Here is a 17,391-nt window from a genome sequence, read left to right as displayed (position 1 = left end):
ATCCATTGCTGTGCCGTATTATGTTCCCCAGGTCTATGCTCCAAAGACGAACATCCCCCAGTTAAGTCTTAACAGACTATTGGGGCAAGTGGTGTTAGCGAGCACCAATGAAGGCCGAAACGGCACACGTGGGGTTGGGTGATCAGCACGACGCCCGGACGCCTTTGTGTCCCTCGTGGCAATGTTTTTTTTACACATTTGAGGCTGAGTCGACCTAGGGGAGGCCCCAGACCGGTTCAGATAATCGTCACTGGTGTCGCCGGGTTCGTAGCACAGCGCGCTAACCATTACACTGCCCGCACAATCACCGACATTCTGTAGGTTTTAGTCTGTTGTTGAAAACCTGACTCTAAATTTAACTCAAATGAATCTTTATTGGCTCTGATCTTATACGCTTTAATGTTTTGTTTTACGTAGCATTCCGGGATTTTAATCATTGTTGTAAATTGTTCAACACAATTATTTCTTGAAAAAAAACGTCTCAACAGGCCTTCGCTTGAATTTAAATCATTACTTTTATTCGTGTTTCAATTTAAAGTTGAAATTTTTTTCATCCACATTCTCATTTTCTGCTTCCTACAGAGGGGTCTCCACCCCCCAGCGTCACTTAACCAGCACTGACCATCGTGGTGAAGTATGGTCAAACAACAACAACAACAACCATTACCTACACCGCGTGGGGGAAGACCTCATCCCGCCAATGGGCTCAATAAAGTGAGAGTGGTGATGAGCTCAATGCTCAATATACCCAGTCACGTGTTAGGTTGATATCTATCCACGGCTAAAATCAATGGCGAATAAAATGCTTAGCCCCCCCCCCCACCTTGCCCATCACCAAACCCCCACTGACCAGCCTGGTGAAGTATGGTCAAACAGACGTCACGATCCGCACCGCGTGGGAAAGTCCCTCATCCAGCAGTGGATTGACATAAGGGGCCGTCCATAAATGACGTCACGCAATTTTGGACGATTTTTGACCCCCCCCTCGTCACACGGCGTCACAAAAAGTCAGACCCCCCTCAAATATGACGTCACAAAGCTCTGCCCCCCCCCCAATAAAACATGCTTCAAATCGCTTTAAACTATTGCCATTGTAGTGCGTATCTAATGTGCCGCTGCACTCTGATCTTGTAGGAGAAAACATTTGTTAAAAAGTCTATTTAATTAAGTGGAACGTGTTTATATTTATTTAAAGTTGCGCTTTTTTATGTGACGTCACATTTCTTAACCCCCTCCCTTCGTCACAAATGTTTGACCCCCTCCCCCCTCCTAGGTGCGTGACGTCATTTATGGACGGCCCCTAAAGGGGCTGTGCCAGACCAACCGCCCCCTCCCAACGTGTTGCTCTCGCTTGCCCCCAAGCCGCAATACCCCGCCGTGGCCGCTAGGTGTCCCCACAGGATTGTCAGTGCATGCACAACTACACCGATACCATGTCAATTTGGACTTGGTGACCATCATAAATAAGCGATGTCAACGATATAGTTCCATTTCCATTTATTTGGTATAGCCCTGTGAGCCATTCGGCTCTTGAATCGGGTGCAACCGCAACAAACAAAAAGAAAAAACATGAACAAGAAAAACATCTTATAGTGATTATGTGACTGTGCAAACAGAAAATCCAGGAAAAAACAGCAAAATACTCCTGAAATAGCATCGTACACCAACGCTGTGTGCATAATAATAATTATAATAATAATTTCCTATTTACCCAGGAAAGTAATACTGAGCCCAAAGACTGTTCATTTTCTCACGAGGGTCCTGCATTGGGATGTTTGGCCAACACCTGTGACACGCACTGTGAGTTCTTAGCCAAGCAAAGTTAAACAAGCAAAGCCAATGTTTAAAAACATTTGCACGGATGATCTGGTGCGGTCAGTTTCCCGTCAATTTTACGCTTGAGCACCACAGCAACAACAAAACAAAGTTTTAAAAAACTCACATCAATATGGGTACACTTTTAGGAGGTGATGGATTAAATTTTCTGTCCAAATGGTACTTATAGTGGAGTGATTAATTATTTAATCTGTCAACGCTGTCCACTGACCCACTTAATCACACGTTCAAAAGCAACGTGTATTGTGGCACAGAAATCATACATGTCCGGAGAACTCCTCTTAGACTAGCACATTAAATAAATTATTGATATCAATGATATGCAGTTTACGGGAACGAGGCCGACATTTTGATAAACATTTACATTTGACCAACTTAGGAATCCACAATCTTTGGTTCTTTCGGTCAAGTGACGTAGGTAGAAAAATAATAGATCACGACGTTTCGATCACAACGCAACACAAGCAATCGTCATCAGGTGGGACAACCACAGCAAGAAAAAAACTTCTGAAGAAGGCGCCTACTTCAACAGTTTCTTCCTGCTGTGGTTGTCCCACCTGATGACGATTGCTTGTGTTGCGATCGAAACGTCGCGATCAATTATTTTCATACCTAAGTCACTTTACCGAAAGAACCAAAGAGTACGGATTCCTGCAGTCACGAAAGCTTCAAATCAAGATTCAACTTAGGAGTCTTGTGCCGCTTATCCGTTCTACCATTTCACACTATCACCGTGGGACAACGGCTTACAATCATACAACGGATAGGCGTAACTTTTGTGTCACGGTATTTGAGTTGCAACACTGTTGCATTTGCCTCACGAAACTAATTACAACAGTGTTGTGCCAGAAATTGTGTTGTTATTGTTGTTATGGTTGCAAACACCTAAGGCCCAGGACTTCCGACACATGGGTTGGTGTATTGCATGAATTTGTAAAACTCCCGGGAGATGGGCAGTAGCAGCCAAAAAAAGGCTGATAAAACCACGTCTTAAGAATTGTGACTTGTTTATACGCTCCTGTGCACGCTAAATGTTCTCCTACTACGCCCTTATCACATGCAACACGCCCTTTATGAAATGTTTAAAATGTCATCAATTCAAGGTGTGGACAATTTCACACACGGTAATCAGTCAACATAAATTGGTTCCACTTCACATTGTTGATGTATATAAAAGGTATCTTCTATCCAAATTTCCCTCGTGCCTAATTACGAGCTGGTTGCTTTGCTTCATAAACCCAACGCATTCACGTTTGAGACTTTGTGTTAATTTACATGACAATATAGAGTATTCAAGATTCTGCTGTTCAAGCCAAACGAGATTTTCAAATTAGATGGCAGCATCTGTAAAACAATGTAAATTGAAATCTCATCAAATTATCGCGCAGTTTGTCTCGACAAATCTGTCAGCACACCAAGTGTAAACTCAAACGTTGCAATTTAACCAATGGAGATGTAGCATTGTACAACACACGCTGTGCACTTTAGGTAAAGTTGTACAAATTTCAAAGGCACATTTCGTGTCCGCGTTTAACCTTCTAGTCAAAATGTGAAAGGCTGACTAACTTTCCGATAGCCTTGCCAAAAAAGAACAAAGTACTTTTTACGAACTTTGTGTGCCCAAAATCCAGCTGGGTTCAAAGGGTTTTTTTTAAAGTGTGGTTTGGAAATCTTTCATCTTCTCTCAGATAGGAAAATCATTTGTGACATCGCCAGAAACTGTTGGAGGTGAATAAAAAAATACAACTCAAAGGTTTCTCTGGCATACCAAAGTGTGCACTGCATTGTCAGTAGCACTGCTGTTGAGACAGCGTTAATGTAAGGGAGCAGCCCTGCAATTACTTGCTCACGTCACTGCTAGCAGAGGGAGCTCTCAATATCCGTCGAGAGAGCATTTTGCCTACGCTGTCATACTAGCCAGCCGTCTTGGAAAATGTAGGAGTGTTCACAATTTACCGCACCAAACGCAAGCTGCCGATCGCCTGACTCCAGTAACACCCAATTACACTTCCGGGAGGCCAAACGGCGATTTAAGAAACTATCCCATACTTCAACGTCCGCACCAGGAGATCGAATGGGCGTCTTCTGCATTGCAAGTCCAGTGTGTTCACCCTAACACCGTGGCAGAATCCCTACTTTGAAGATGGAAGAATGACAAATGCGTAATCATTGGGCAGTGTGCACCCCGTGTCTGAAAGTCACTTTTATTGAGGGTCCTTTCCCGCTTAACCATTGTTAAATAACGTATCCGCTTGTAAATGACAGTATTTGCTTTATTTCAAGCGTATACAAATGATACGCAAGTAATGGCTTTTTGTGCGTTCTATTATTTATCATTCACCCACAAACAAGATGGAGATATGGAATGAAATCTCGTGCAGGTGCTGGGTAGATTGTACATGATAGGATCCTGACAGGTGGCGACAGCTTGGGGAGACGTGCATCCAGCAGTGGATTGACGACGGCTGAAGATGACGATCAGTAAACTACAGCTTTGTACCATTTGTAAAATGTATCGCTCTCAATGGCTGAATTGAAGGACCATCTTAGTTTAACTTACACAAAGCATTGTCATCTCAAGACTTGGCAGGGGTAGTTTTCTGAGCCACGGGGGGGGGGGGGGGGGCGGTCCGGTTATTAATCAGTTCTGTTTGAGTTCTTAAGCAATGCTGATAAAGAATGGCATTTATACATGAATTGGGAAAGGTAAATATAACACACCGTGTGCAGCCACATTGACGTCTATGTTGAGGGGTGCACACACTGAATCAATGTCTTTCATTTACGGCTGAAATCATGCGTTCTCGTGCAGTTACGCTTTGTGGTGAGCATCATTGCGTTCCCTTCAATGGCTACCACTCCACCATTAGTCTCAAGCACCAGACATGATTCCTTCGAGGGATGTGTCCTGCTTTTGGTAAACTAAACTAAATCATGAAAAGCCAAGGTCATATCGGCAATAAAAATAATTGTATTGGCGACACTCGATGTTCAGTGAAAGTGTCAACAACAGTAAATACTGGAACCACAAATGTGCTCAGATGGTGAGAGGAGAAAGATGGACCGTGGACGAGACTTAAGTTACACAGGATAAGTTTATTTTAAGCACCGTCTCTCCATTGGAAAGTACACGCGGACAGCAAAGCTTATTGTTGGTCATTTCTTTCTACACAAAACACACAACTACTGTCATATTATAATGAAACCCAGTGGCGTAGCATGGTTGACATGGGCCCTTGTGCAAAGGATGAAACGCCCCCCCCCAACTCCTGTCCAATGTCTCCCCTCACTGGCAACTCGGTGCCTGGGGCCCCTCTGGTCCATGGGCCACGTTGGCGGTGCATCGGCCGCACACTCGATAGCCGCTCCACCGAGTGAGTCAATAATACCATCACATTGATTTAACAACTCTTTTCTTAACTTTTAAAAATGTGAATCCACTGCAATTGCAAGAACCTGATTGTATACACAATGCTTGCATAGTTACACGACTGCATAGTGGACGCTGACAAACGATAACAGTAACAATTGCCAAGTGTCTTAATAATTGCAAAGTGTAAATGAATTAATAATAATAGAACACTTATAACTTACAAAAGTGGTGCTGTAATACAAAGGTAATTTACAAATTTTACATTTGAAATACAGTTGGTCTTGTTGACAAGTTGAAAATACTGTTACCAGAAGTCAATGTTCTGGGGGGGGAAAAAACTGCTCACAGGGTTACGTTGGTCACATTTCAAAACTTTGTTCAAATGGCCGTACCCACACACGCACACAACCCGGCATACACAGGAAGCCTGGCCGGTTCTCTCAGGGTTTCTGAAACCCTCCAAAAGTAGGGTTTGCCAAAGCTGGCAATTCCTACTTTTGAGTCCAAGCTCTACAGAGATTTCCCTCCGCTCAAATTACCGTCGGGTTATCTCCGTTTCTCCTGCTGTCTGGCATTCGTATTCGATGGGCCACGGAATGAACGATGAGTCCAAGATTGGTCGGTGAAACAATTCCAGAACAAGTCAAGACTGGAGGGAACATGATGAGAAAGAGAAACCGTTGACAGTGTTTACAAAACATGTCCCTTCTTTACTTTTAAAGCTGAATAGCGTCAAAATGTCAATTCCATCGATTATAAGTATTTTTTTGGAAAAATAACGCATCCTCAAGTAGTGTGATAAAAATATACCATGATACAGGGCAGTTGCACCAACACGTGGAGGCCTGCATCCAGCAGTAGATTGACAAATGGCTGTAGGTTATTGTACGAAACAGTGTAATGTTAACGCTTCAGAAATTACACTCATGGTAATTACTGATACCTGTAAGCCAAAAACATCAGGCATCTTATTTATATTAGTTTTTTTGCCAAAATAATTACTGTAATTTACAAATTCGATTTTTTTTCATAGCTTGGCGGTGTCTTCCGAAGCTATACGGTATTATTTTTATTTATCCAGTCTTAAAAACATTGTGGCGAGTATTTATAAAATACATTACCCCTTTGGGAGCCAGATCATTATTTCATACGCCTATTTTTATTCGAGGCATACGAATGATTCTTTTAAACTGACTGTACTGCATTGATAGTATGTTGTTTTATAAAGTTTAAATGTACACATTAGGAAGTGCTGAATATTTTGGCACACGTTGGTAACAATATAGGTATTTCAAGCAAAATGTACAGCATCTAACAGCTTAAATCGATTTATATCAGGATTTAATAAATAGTATTTCGTGTATAAATAACCATGCATTTGAAATGTGCACAACTGATGAAAATGCTACAAGTGACCTATAAACAAAGAGCACAGCGATGAATCGATCACGGCTGATTTTGATTGTGAATTAAACAGCATGGGGGGCATTTTTGCTAGTAACTGTAGTCTGTGCTTTTGTTGAATAAAGGTTAGAATGCAGCCACTCATTGGATGAAGTGGCAGTGTGCTTCTTTCTGCCAGACTGCAATGGCATGGAATAACATGGGGTTTAGGAATGTGTCAAACCTGCCTGCTCAAATGAAGGTTAACAATTAATCGCGAGTGAGCTGTAGAGTTCAGCACTACGCGCTGTTAACAAAATTACCTTTTTGTGTAAAGGCTTTAGATACATTTGTCACCCGAAGCCGTTACCTGCGTTCAAGGAGTGTTGTTTTCTTGGAATTATCTGCACCAGAGATGTTCACCACGTGTCATTACATACACACGCCACTAGGTGGCGCACATATGACATTGGGAAAAGATTATTTCATGATTGGCAAATTTGTAAATACAGTACCACAGGAACATTCCACGAATGCACAATACACGTAATTACTTCTGGAAATAAATGTATAATGTATCATGTCAATGTTTCCCTCTGCATTTCATTGTATTTACAATTAACGGTAGAATAATACTTGGCACGAATTAAGTTGTTCGTAAAGTTTATAAATACAACAATCCCTTGATTTTGGGTTGATGAATCCATGTCAGGTAAAGGTTGCTGTAGGTTCTCATCTTCACCCCACAAACAAGCAGCCTCGTGAAGTTACATTTCAATTGTGGGATATATATATTTCGGTACAAATTAAATACTTTTTACTGATTTTTTTTGGTAGAAAATAACGCTGCATGAAATAGCGTTCAACTTGGCCATTCTTCTGACAATTTGGAGCAGAACCCATCATTGTGCTACCATGTGCATCAAAGCATACATCATTTGTTGCTCCGAACAATTGGGCAAATATTTTACACTTCTAGTGCTTAAAGGAGAAAAACATAATCTCACCTCTCAACGCTAGCCACTCTAATACAGACATGTATATCATTAAAATAATTAAGAGTAATGTCATGGTATCAGCATGTAAATAAATACAATTAATATCAATACGTACTTTGTCCAAATATAATTAAGCGTACATACTCTGAGTTCATTTGTAATTGCAAATTAACACCACGCGTTGCCCATATGTATTTATTTTTTCCACATTTATGTACTCTTGTATAAATATTATTAAACATTAAGTGTGTTTATACTTCACTTGCAAGTTAAGTCTGGCTTTTATGTATTACCATAAAAATGTGTCAAAACTGCCAGGAGAGTTGCGTTCTACACTAAAATCCTATAATTATTATAAAAATCGGAATGTGTACACACTTGCTCAAAATAGGCAAGTTTGATTTTAGTTTCTTTCATAAGATACTGTAGAAAAAACTCCTCTTTGTTCATCACATTTGTTTGTTGCTTCACAGCCCCATCCCTTTAATACAGATATTCGAGATGCAGTGGCATTTAGGTAGAGGTGAAGCCCCTGCAATTTCTCGCTTATGCCACTGGTGGTGGAAGGACTTCCATGAGAGGAAGCTCTAAAGAGCCTCTCCGGAGGGTATTCTGGTCTACTCTTACACGCCAGTGGCCTTTAGACACAAAATAAATCCACAACGCATTTAGCGTACACCAATGCATCAAGTCAAACCACAAACTCCAGAAAACCATCGCCACCAATTAAGTCGAGCGAGAGGCAGTTGCTGGCGCGCTTGACGAGACACGGCTGGTGCAAGGGCCCAAAGCCGTACTTGTCCGAAGGCCTCTCCCCCCTCGACGCGGCGTGGTATCCGCCGCCACCGCCACCCCCGTGGCAACCGGCCGCGGTGACGCTGCCGCCCTGCAGCGAGCAGCCAAACGTGTAGCTCTGGGACACGTCGGGGTCAACGGCCACCGCAAGGGGCCGATCGCCCTGGTAGAGCCGCACGTCGTCCAGGCTCTGGCTGTGTCGGTCGCTCGAGACACGTGGCTCGGGCGCTCGCGTCACCACCTGTCCAGGTCACGCCAGAAGGAACTTTTTTCGTCAGCGGATGCCTCTTCCGTCAAGAGATCACACGCTCATTTGTTGTGTTAGCTTGAACTGCGTACCTCCAAACTTCAAAATTAATATTCAGTTGTTAGTTGATCTAGGTAATGAGTCGCAATATTAATAAGAAAAATGAGCTGCGGGGTTCGTGGACCGCGTTAAGTTGCATTTATAGCAAAATAAGTAAAATTCAAGGACAGTGCATATTATCAGAGTTGTCTTTTTTGTTTGCATTTTGACTACTTGTGTTGTGGTTATTGCAAACATGATCCCTTGTATAAAGGTGTCAGTTTTTGCGCCAGATAAAAGGGTAAAAACCTATTACTATATCTTGTTACTGGCAAAGGAGGTCTCATAATGTAAGTGCTTACCCCGAGCTCTCAATACTCTGATAGTGCGCTGTTTTTGAGTTGTACGCGTTTTGGCGTTTTCTGGTCCAACCCCAGTGGAGACTGGGCTCTAAGAAAGCCGTCTCGGGTGTGGACCAATCAAATTCAAGGACAGTGCATATCATTATCAGAGTTGTCTTTATTGTTTGCATTTTGACTACTTGTGTTGTGGTTATTGCAAACATGATCCCTTGTATTCTTAGCTCTTTCGGTAAAGTCACGTTGAAGGGAAACAATAAAATAAAAAACCTATTAATATAAAATAAGTAAATTATGCACTTTATCTGGTGAGCGAAAATTGATATTTAAGGCGGTCGTGGATGATTGGGCATTTTTTTTTGTTTTTAGTGTATGCATTTTAATCTACTTTAAATGTATGTGGTATCCGTTTTTCAAAATAATCTATATCTATTTATACTTTATATTTATTTGTCAACAACAAACACAGATGTTGAAAATTTCTGCAGGGAAGGTAAAAATGTTTGAGATCTCCTTCAGAACCAGATTTCTTGTTCACTTTTTAAAATCCTCAATTTAGCATTTTCCTGCCTTTGGCAGACCCCCTCTTAAGATGATCTTCCTTAAATTCTTCAAATATCTCATTTTCTGAATAAAATCAATAGCATTGAGTTCTGATGGTCTGGTTACAGCCGCTCAGAAACACAGCTGGCTTTTGGCACAAGATCTGAGCTCTGTGGAAACAAAACATTTGAGCACAAATAGTATCTGGCTCCAGAACAAAAGGCGCATAACATCTGTTATGTGGTTATATTACGAATCAGAGAGTCTTAGCCACCATTTTGGTTTACTGCTGAGGTATGTTGTAAATTATATTTCTGGAATTTGAAAGCTAAAAAAAGAATCAATGCCCACCACTGTTCAACAACGTAGATCAACATTTTTATGGCTAAATATAATTAAAAGGTACTGAATGTACCCATTAAAAGCATGTGGCTTTGGGAAATTAATTGTCTCAAGATTGTTCACAGCAGAGTGAATACGATCCTCTTTTAAATCAAATGTTTTCATGTAAGTACTGCCAAATAGCCACGGGACACACATAAAAAACCAGAGTGTATAATACCACAACTACTAGATCAGTGGTGAATAATATTTGATCCGGTCCATGGCACACCTTCAATAACCTGAACTAACCAGCATGGTGAAATATGGTCAAACAACTCCAAAAACCGACATGGCATGGCAAGGACTTCATCAGCAGTGGATTTACAAAGGACTGTACTTATAATTGTCATCATTGAACCACTTGTCAATGCAGAATGCAAATCGACACCTTGTGTAGTCACTTGACAAATTGGTATTTAGGATATTTATCACATACATGAACGTGGCATTGCAGTATTTTGATAAGAGATAAGAAAATTCGACAAAACAGAATGGAGAAATATATCGATCATTGGCACGGATATTGAGTGTGCAGGCAGTGTAACTGCACCAGGGCCCATGGGCCCAGGAGCTGGGCTACTCAGAGGGGGGGCCATTTAATTGTTTTGCTATGAGGACCCATGCCAACCCACGTTACACCGCTGCTGTTTGCCTATCAATAACAGACATGACAGCGTGATAAAATGCTAATTACAAGTGTAACCCTGTAACGGCAGAGGTTCAATATAGTTATGTTTTAAAAGGATTTCAATGATGTGCATTTATAAATGAGATTGTATTTAGAGCATTTAAATAAAACTAAGTAACTCCCTGTAACTAAAGTATACAATTTCAGAAACCCATGCCCATCGAAACAGTCACTGCTATGTTTAAATTTACAATGAGAATTGTTGACAAGATTTCGTGAAATCCGTATGAATCTTTGTTGTTTTAGTGATAAGCTCTCTGGTTGCCTGGGTGAAAAATGGGGCAACATCTATCTCTGCCCATTTCTGATCAGCTGGCTCACGACTTAATAAATGCAATATGTAAAATACGTGTGTCAACATCGCTCTCGTTTTATACTAATGTTATGATTAAACAAACGGGGCGGAAGACATAGTGTAGTGGTTCGCACGCTGATCTGTGAGCCCTGTGACATGAGTTCGATTCCTGCCCACAGCTCACATCACCGGCAATATCTAAACCAGTCCTGGGTTCCCCCTTCTTCACCAATCCACATTGATCACATGGTCAATTATGCTCAAACAAACTCCTAAAACCGACAATGGAGTAGGGGCAGCCTCCATGCAGTAGTGGACTCACCAAGGGCTAGAAAGTATATTGTTTATTCAAATTGAGAGCACACACAAGTCAAATTGACTCGTAAAAACTAATCTGAATATAAATGTGCCAATTGTGGAACACAGTGCTCCTTTGCTAAGCGCTGCGTACCTGGGGCAAGCAGTCGGTGCTGGTGCCACGAAGTTTGACGGTGGTGGACCCGACCGCCGCCGGAGCCACCAAGATGCCGAGGTCTTCTTGGTACACAATCATCTCTGTCAAGCCGGCACACGGACACACACCAGGGCCACAGTCGTCTTCATTTACCAAAAACACCTTTGCTCAACGGTATGCAATGAACACTTTCTTACACTGCTACAGATTATGGTCGTGAGCATTATTTTAGGGAAACATCAACGTACATAAAAACATAACTAAAAACTTTAAATTGAGAATGCCTCCCTCCAGGTTAAGTCAGAATGTGTAAGAAAACTATAGTTTTTATGGGTTGAAATTTTAGTTCTGAAGAAAGTTCACCAGCATATTTGCCCTCACATAATAGTAGTACACATTAGCCACAATAAAAAATAAAGGACCTTTTCAAGCAATACATCTGTTCATCTTCTTTGGTTCTTTCGGTAAAGTCACGTGACTTTACCGAAAGAACCAAAGAAGATGAATCCTTGCAGTCACGAAAGCTTTAAATCGAAATACATCTGTTATTATTTAAATATATATATACACATATGTAACTGGTGCATCACCACCACAAACATAGATTGTTATCTTAGTCTTCCATTGCTTACCTCCATCAGGAAAAGTGTAAAGGTGTTTTTGTTGTCAGAGGAAAAAATCAAGCATGAATATATACTGTACATGTTCTCAGCTGGCATTAATCCTGTTGAAAGTGACTTTGATATAACACGCACAGAGCACTTTCTCTGCTGGCCAGAAAGAAAGGCGCACAGTATAATGGAGAGCAGATGGCCACTGAGACCACATCCCGCGGGGATTGACCTCACCTTGGCCAGAGTGCAGGCTGGGCAGCAGGTCGTGCATCTCCTCACTGAAAACCATCTGCTGTGGCTCGTCAACAGAGACTTCCACCGCTTCAAGTCCAACTGAGCCAGAGCACGCAACAAACAGTCTGCGTTACCACCGGCAGGCATAGTTCCCCCACCTCTCGTGCGCGTAATCCACTTTAAACTTTTATGTACGGCCATTTGTGTCAGCCCACCGCTGGATGTACTGCATGGGAGATGCAGTGTAAATAATAAACAGTGACGATAACGGTGGGTTACGGCCTCTCTATGCCGTGAGGGTTGTTTGTGAGGTTTATTTGGCCATACTTCACTATGTTGGTCAGTGCAAGTTTGCTGATGGCCATTGAAACTTGGGCAAGTTTGATTTTAATCTGCCCCCCCCCCCACCCACGTATGTCCACCCAGTCATAAAAATGTATCTGCCACGTTTGGTCAATCGGAATGTCGCACGCGGTGGGGTAAAGTGTATGGGTACTCCCACATCTTCCAAGGAATTTGGGGGGGCTCTCTAGAGCCCCTCTTAGTGGAGGACCTTCCACCAACAGGGACTTGAGCAAGTAATTGCAGCAGGGCTGCGCCTTTACAATTTTGTTTTCAGCGTCACACCATGCCACGGTGGCAATCCTGATCTTCCACAATCAACCGCAGTGTCCTCGCGTCACCTCGCTTGGTGGACGCCGTGCTGCCCCTGTCAGCCAGACGCTGCCTCGTGTCTGCCTCGATGCCCGATGTATGCGTGCTCGCTCGGCTCGCGCCCGAGTGGCCCGACCAGCGCTTGTCGCCGGTGCCTCCGCTGCCGCCGTGAGACCGCGGCGCTCCCTCCAGGGTCTCGAGCTCCAGCTCCAGCGTGTCGCTGATGTACGACTCACGGTAGCGCAACTTAGCTGCACGCGCGACAACAGACGGATATAAAAAAAAAAACATTCTGTATTTACACGGGCAGGATATGCTGCTTCATGTTGTACACGACATTCATTCTACTCATATTCATCCTGAGCCCAACTTTGCTGGCTTCTTTATTCAACTTTTGTTTCGTTTCCTGTAATTGATTTCCATTAGTTATAATGGCTACATTGTCAAAAAATATAATATTCCTCCATTATCATTCATTTTTGGAACACGCCTTCTCCTGTAGCTGTGAATAATAATTGTATCCATATGCCGCAGACTCCCTGGCACAAGCAATTATTTAAAAAAAAACACGACTTTAAATTGCCTTTCATGTACACTTAAATAACAGCACTGTGGCACACTGCCTATTTAACATGTCACTGCAGTAATGTCACTGCACAGAGTGACTGTAAGTTACTTTCAAGTCTTTTTTTCTCAAATTAACTGAACTTCTAGCTTCAATGTGTACCTAGAAGATATGAGTTATTTTAGGTCGAGTCTTATTCTGAATCCTTGCAATAAGATAATATTCTCAATGTATATATAATTCATGGAAATCCACAATTTCATCAGCCTTTCAGATGCATCTATAGCAGCGGCCCCCAACCGTTTTGGCACCAGGGACCGGTTTCGTGGAAGACACTTTTTTTCACGGACCGGGGGGGGGGGGGTCATCATTGGGTCTTTCCCCCTTTTCAAAGAAGCTCTCCAGTGACGTTGGTTTTTTTACTCATTTTGGCTACTAGGGGTTAGCTTGTGGGTTTACCAACACTGTGACTGAGACAAGCGCGCAGTGCGGGAAAGAGGCGCGGATGGAAGTGGTAAATAATAAAATAATGGGGGCGGGCCACGCGTGGACTCACCGCTCTCACCTCCTGCTGCTGTGCGGCCACGGACCGGGGGTTGGGAACCCCTGATTTATAGCATTTAGAATCCATTAACTTTAACTTAAGTTTAAAAATCGAAATACATTATCCTTTGCAAAAGATATTTACAATCCGCTCAGAGCATTTTTCTCTTGTGGATAATATTTAATGTCAAATTCAGTAACTAAACAATGATGATTTTATCTTTGTGCCAAGCCCAAGTGAAAATGCATACCTGGCGAAAGGACAATATTGACATTAAACAATTAGTCAGCTTTTCATACAACAGCCCTGCTTTAAAAAGATCCGTCAGTAGCACAGCAAAGAAAAGTCCCAAACGGGTCAAACCAGATTAACAAATGTGTACACATTAGCATACACGACAGAAATTACAATGGAAACTACTCCACAAAAATGCTAATTACTGATACAAATGCAATCTATTTTAATAAAATACGTGAACACAGTGACGGTGCATAATTTAATACACGATAAAACAAATGCGTACAATCATGAGTGAAATGCGCAGGTTTAGTTAAAACTTGTATAACTAAATAACACATTAGAATAAAAACAGTGGCATTTAACTTTGCCAGTGTAATGTGGATTTGCATCGTGGCTAGGGGAAATCAGGTGAGTGGTGGAGCAGTGACTAGCACACTGCACTGTATAAACCTGGCAACCTGAGTTTGATTCCCAGCTATAGATAACATCAGTAGTGAGTGATATAACATCAGTGGTGAGTGATGTATCATCAGTGGTGAGTGATGTATCATCAGTGGTGAGTGATGTATCATCAGTGGTGAGTGATGTATCATCAGTGGTGAGTGATGTATCATCAGTGGTGAGTGATATATCATAAGTGGTGAATGATATAACATCAGTGGTGAGTGATATAACATCAGTGGTGAGTGATGTATCATCATTGGTGAGTGATGTATCATCAGTAGTGAGTGATGTATCATCAGCGGTAAGTGATATAACATCAGCGGTGAGTGATATAACATCAGTGGTGAGTGATGTACCATCAGTGGTGAGTGATGTATCATCAGTAGTGAGTGATGTATCATCAGTGGTGAGTGATGTATCATCAGTCGTGAGTGATGTATCATCAGTAGTGAGTGATGTATCATCAGTGGTGAGTGATATAACATCAGCGGTGAGTGATATAACATCAGTGGTGAGTGATGTATCATCAGTAGTGAGTGATGTATCATCAGTAGTGAGTGATATAACATCAGTAGTGAGTGATATAACATCAGTGGTGAGTGATATCTGAAATGTTCCTGCACCCCCCATCACCAACTTGATCGGCATGGTGAAGTATGGTCAAATAACCCCAATGATCAACACCGCAAAGGGAGGACTTAATCCAGCAGTGGATTGAAGAAGGATTATCACAGTTATAAAATATAAATTGTAATAGTGACAATTATATATGATCCAATAACCACCAGGGCCTAGGCTGATCAAAGCTTCTCACCAAACCATCACAAGGATTCCACATTGTTTGCCACAATTAACACATTTAAAATCTTATAATTTGATCTGGACCACCCTGCATTGATTATCTGTGCCAACTAGCAAATTATAATTTTTAAATATATATACTACAGAACACTGAACATGGCACTCCAGATTTGGCCAGAAAATGATCATAAAGCAAATGTACATTCTTAAATGCATCTGTGTGGAGCTTTGTGGGTTTTCTCCCGGCATTCTGGTTTCCTGTCACATGCCATAGGCCAGATATTCCGATTCAGGACTCTCCTGAAAAAGTCTTGACACTCAGTTAGACTTTGCTGGGCAAAGGAGCGCTATCATTGTAAATACCGATGGAGGGAAAAACACGCACACACACACATCTTGTGCTATGACAAGTATTTTTATAGACCGAACGTAGTCCAAGGTCACTGTGAACAGTTTGTCCTTTCGAATCTCCCCTTCCATGTGCCCCATAATAAGATCACATGCACAGCTTTTCTCCGACTTCTCAGCCAAAACAGACAATGGGCGGACGCTCATGTCTCTAGAAGGCCGTCTCTGGTGTAGGCCAATGAGTTTCAAAGACAATGCTATATATGATCAGAGCATGTTTTTTTTTCGCATGTTCACCACAAGTACGTGTGGTTAATGCGGGCACGATTCCTGGCGAAAGGTTTCTGTTTGGTGTTTTAACATCTTAACACAACGGGTTTCATTGCCAGAAAGAGTAAAACATCTATTCTAATATGCTCATGGCTCTCTCGGTATTTATTGGCTTTGCACACGATGGGCGCCTGCCACTTTGCCCCTCCTGCGCTCACTCACCCTCCTTGTCTTCCAGGCGCTGCAGCTTGAGCAGGCGCTGCTGGGTACTCAGGAAGAGGCGGTGCGTCTCGCTCAGCAGCCGCAAGAGATGACGCGAGCGTGTCGGGCAGCCCGTGTAGTAGGTGAGCTTGCGGGCAGAAGGCAACCCGTCCGGCTCCAGTTCAAACTTCTTACCCTGGACAAAATCGCGGCGTGAACAAAGCGCAACATCACCAACACCGCCAAGACCACAATCATGACTGTCATTTCATTTTTAGCTCTCGTTTTCCTAACGCGTCCCATCGCGTCAAGATCTCGGAAGCTAAGCAAGTTTGAACCTGGACAGTCCTCGGATGAACAGGTGGGTGACCGCCACACATAAAACAAGTGTTGGAGGCTGCCGAGGAGCTACGTTGTCAACGGAGGTCAGTAGAGTAGCGAAATCCACTGGACTCTACAATGCTCCAACATCTTTGCTCCCTGCCTTCACCAACCCTTCTTCAGGAACAGGGCATTAATTCAGTTCCTGAAGAGGCTCCCAGCACATGGGGTGAAAAGTCAGAAATCGTGCCAAACACCGCACAGCATGACCCGAAAACATAGGAACATTATAGAGTATGAACGCAAAACCGTGCGTAGTAATTCTGCGAACCTTTTTGACCGGACCTTTCTTGTATACGCACAAGTACACACTACCAGAGCCAATTGACAACATCTGCCGTGGTGAATCATACATCACCTTCCAACTCCCCTTATAGCACAGGTAAGTCGTGCATTATATTATTATTATTATTACAGAACCGTTATAAAATGAGGAACACAGAGGAAGACCATCTTTTCACGTAAAATGTTTCAAGAATGGCCATGAGCCTCGTGACCAACTGGACCAAACCCTGGGCCAGGTTCAACCTTTTTATCATCTCCACGGCTTCATCAGCATTAGAATATTACGGCCGCTTGCAGTGCCAATGTACCACGAATTAATCCAATAAAATCCTGAAGGTATTTGATCAAGTGTGAAAACAAAACCTACCCGATTCATAACTCAACTGGCACTGAGTGGTGCAATAACGCTGACTGTG

The 17,391-nt window shown here is 42.5% G+C and overlaps 1 protein-coding gene across 3 annotated transcripts in view; it reads right to left on the bottom strand.

Annotated features, from left to right (window-relative positions):
* Positions 1-4,912: 4,912 nt before the first annotated feature.
* LOC116939668 (FERM domain-containing protein 6-like) overlaps positions 4,913-17,391 on the bottom strand; it is a 32,837-nt gene continuing 20,358 nt past the window's right edge. For all 3 annotated transcript variants that reach the window (XM_032948379.2, XM_032948376.2, XM_032948378.2), the window contains exons 10-14: positions 16,331-16,505; positions 12,926-13,147; positions 12,243-12,341; positions 11,392-11,495; positions 4,913-8,626 (exon numbers count right to left, since the gene is read on the bottom strand). In XM_032948379.2, the coding sequence (XP_032804270.1) occupies positions 8,282-8,626; positions 11,392-11,495; positions 12,243-12,341; positions 12,926-13,147; positions 16,331-16,505 (945 nt within the window). In that variant the 3' untranslated portion in view covers positions 4,913-8,281. The remainder of the gene's footprint in view (positions 8,627-11,391; positions 11,496-12,242; positions 12,342-12,925; positions 13,148-16,330; positions 16,506-17,391) is intronic.

This window comes from Petromyzon marinus, chromosome 6 (genome assembly GCF_048934315.1).
Source record: "Petromyzon marinus isolate PM22_M1 ecotype Great Lakes invasive population chromosome 6, UKy_Petmar_22M1.pri1.0, whole genome shotgun sequence".
Lineage (NCBI taxonomy): Eukaryota > Metazoa > Chordata > Hyperoartia > Petromyzontiformes > Petromyzontidae > Petromyzon > Petromyzon marinus.
This window is presented reverse-complemented; position numbering and strand designations above follow the sequence as displayed.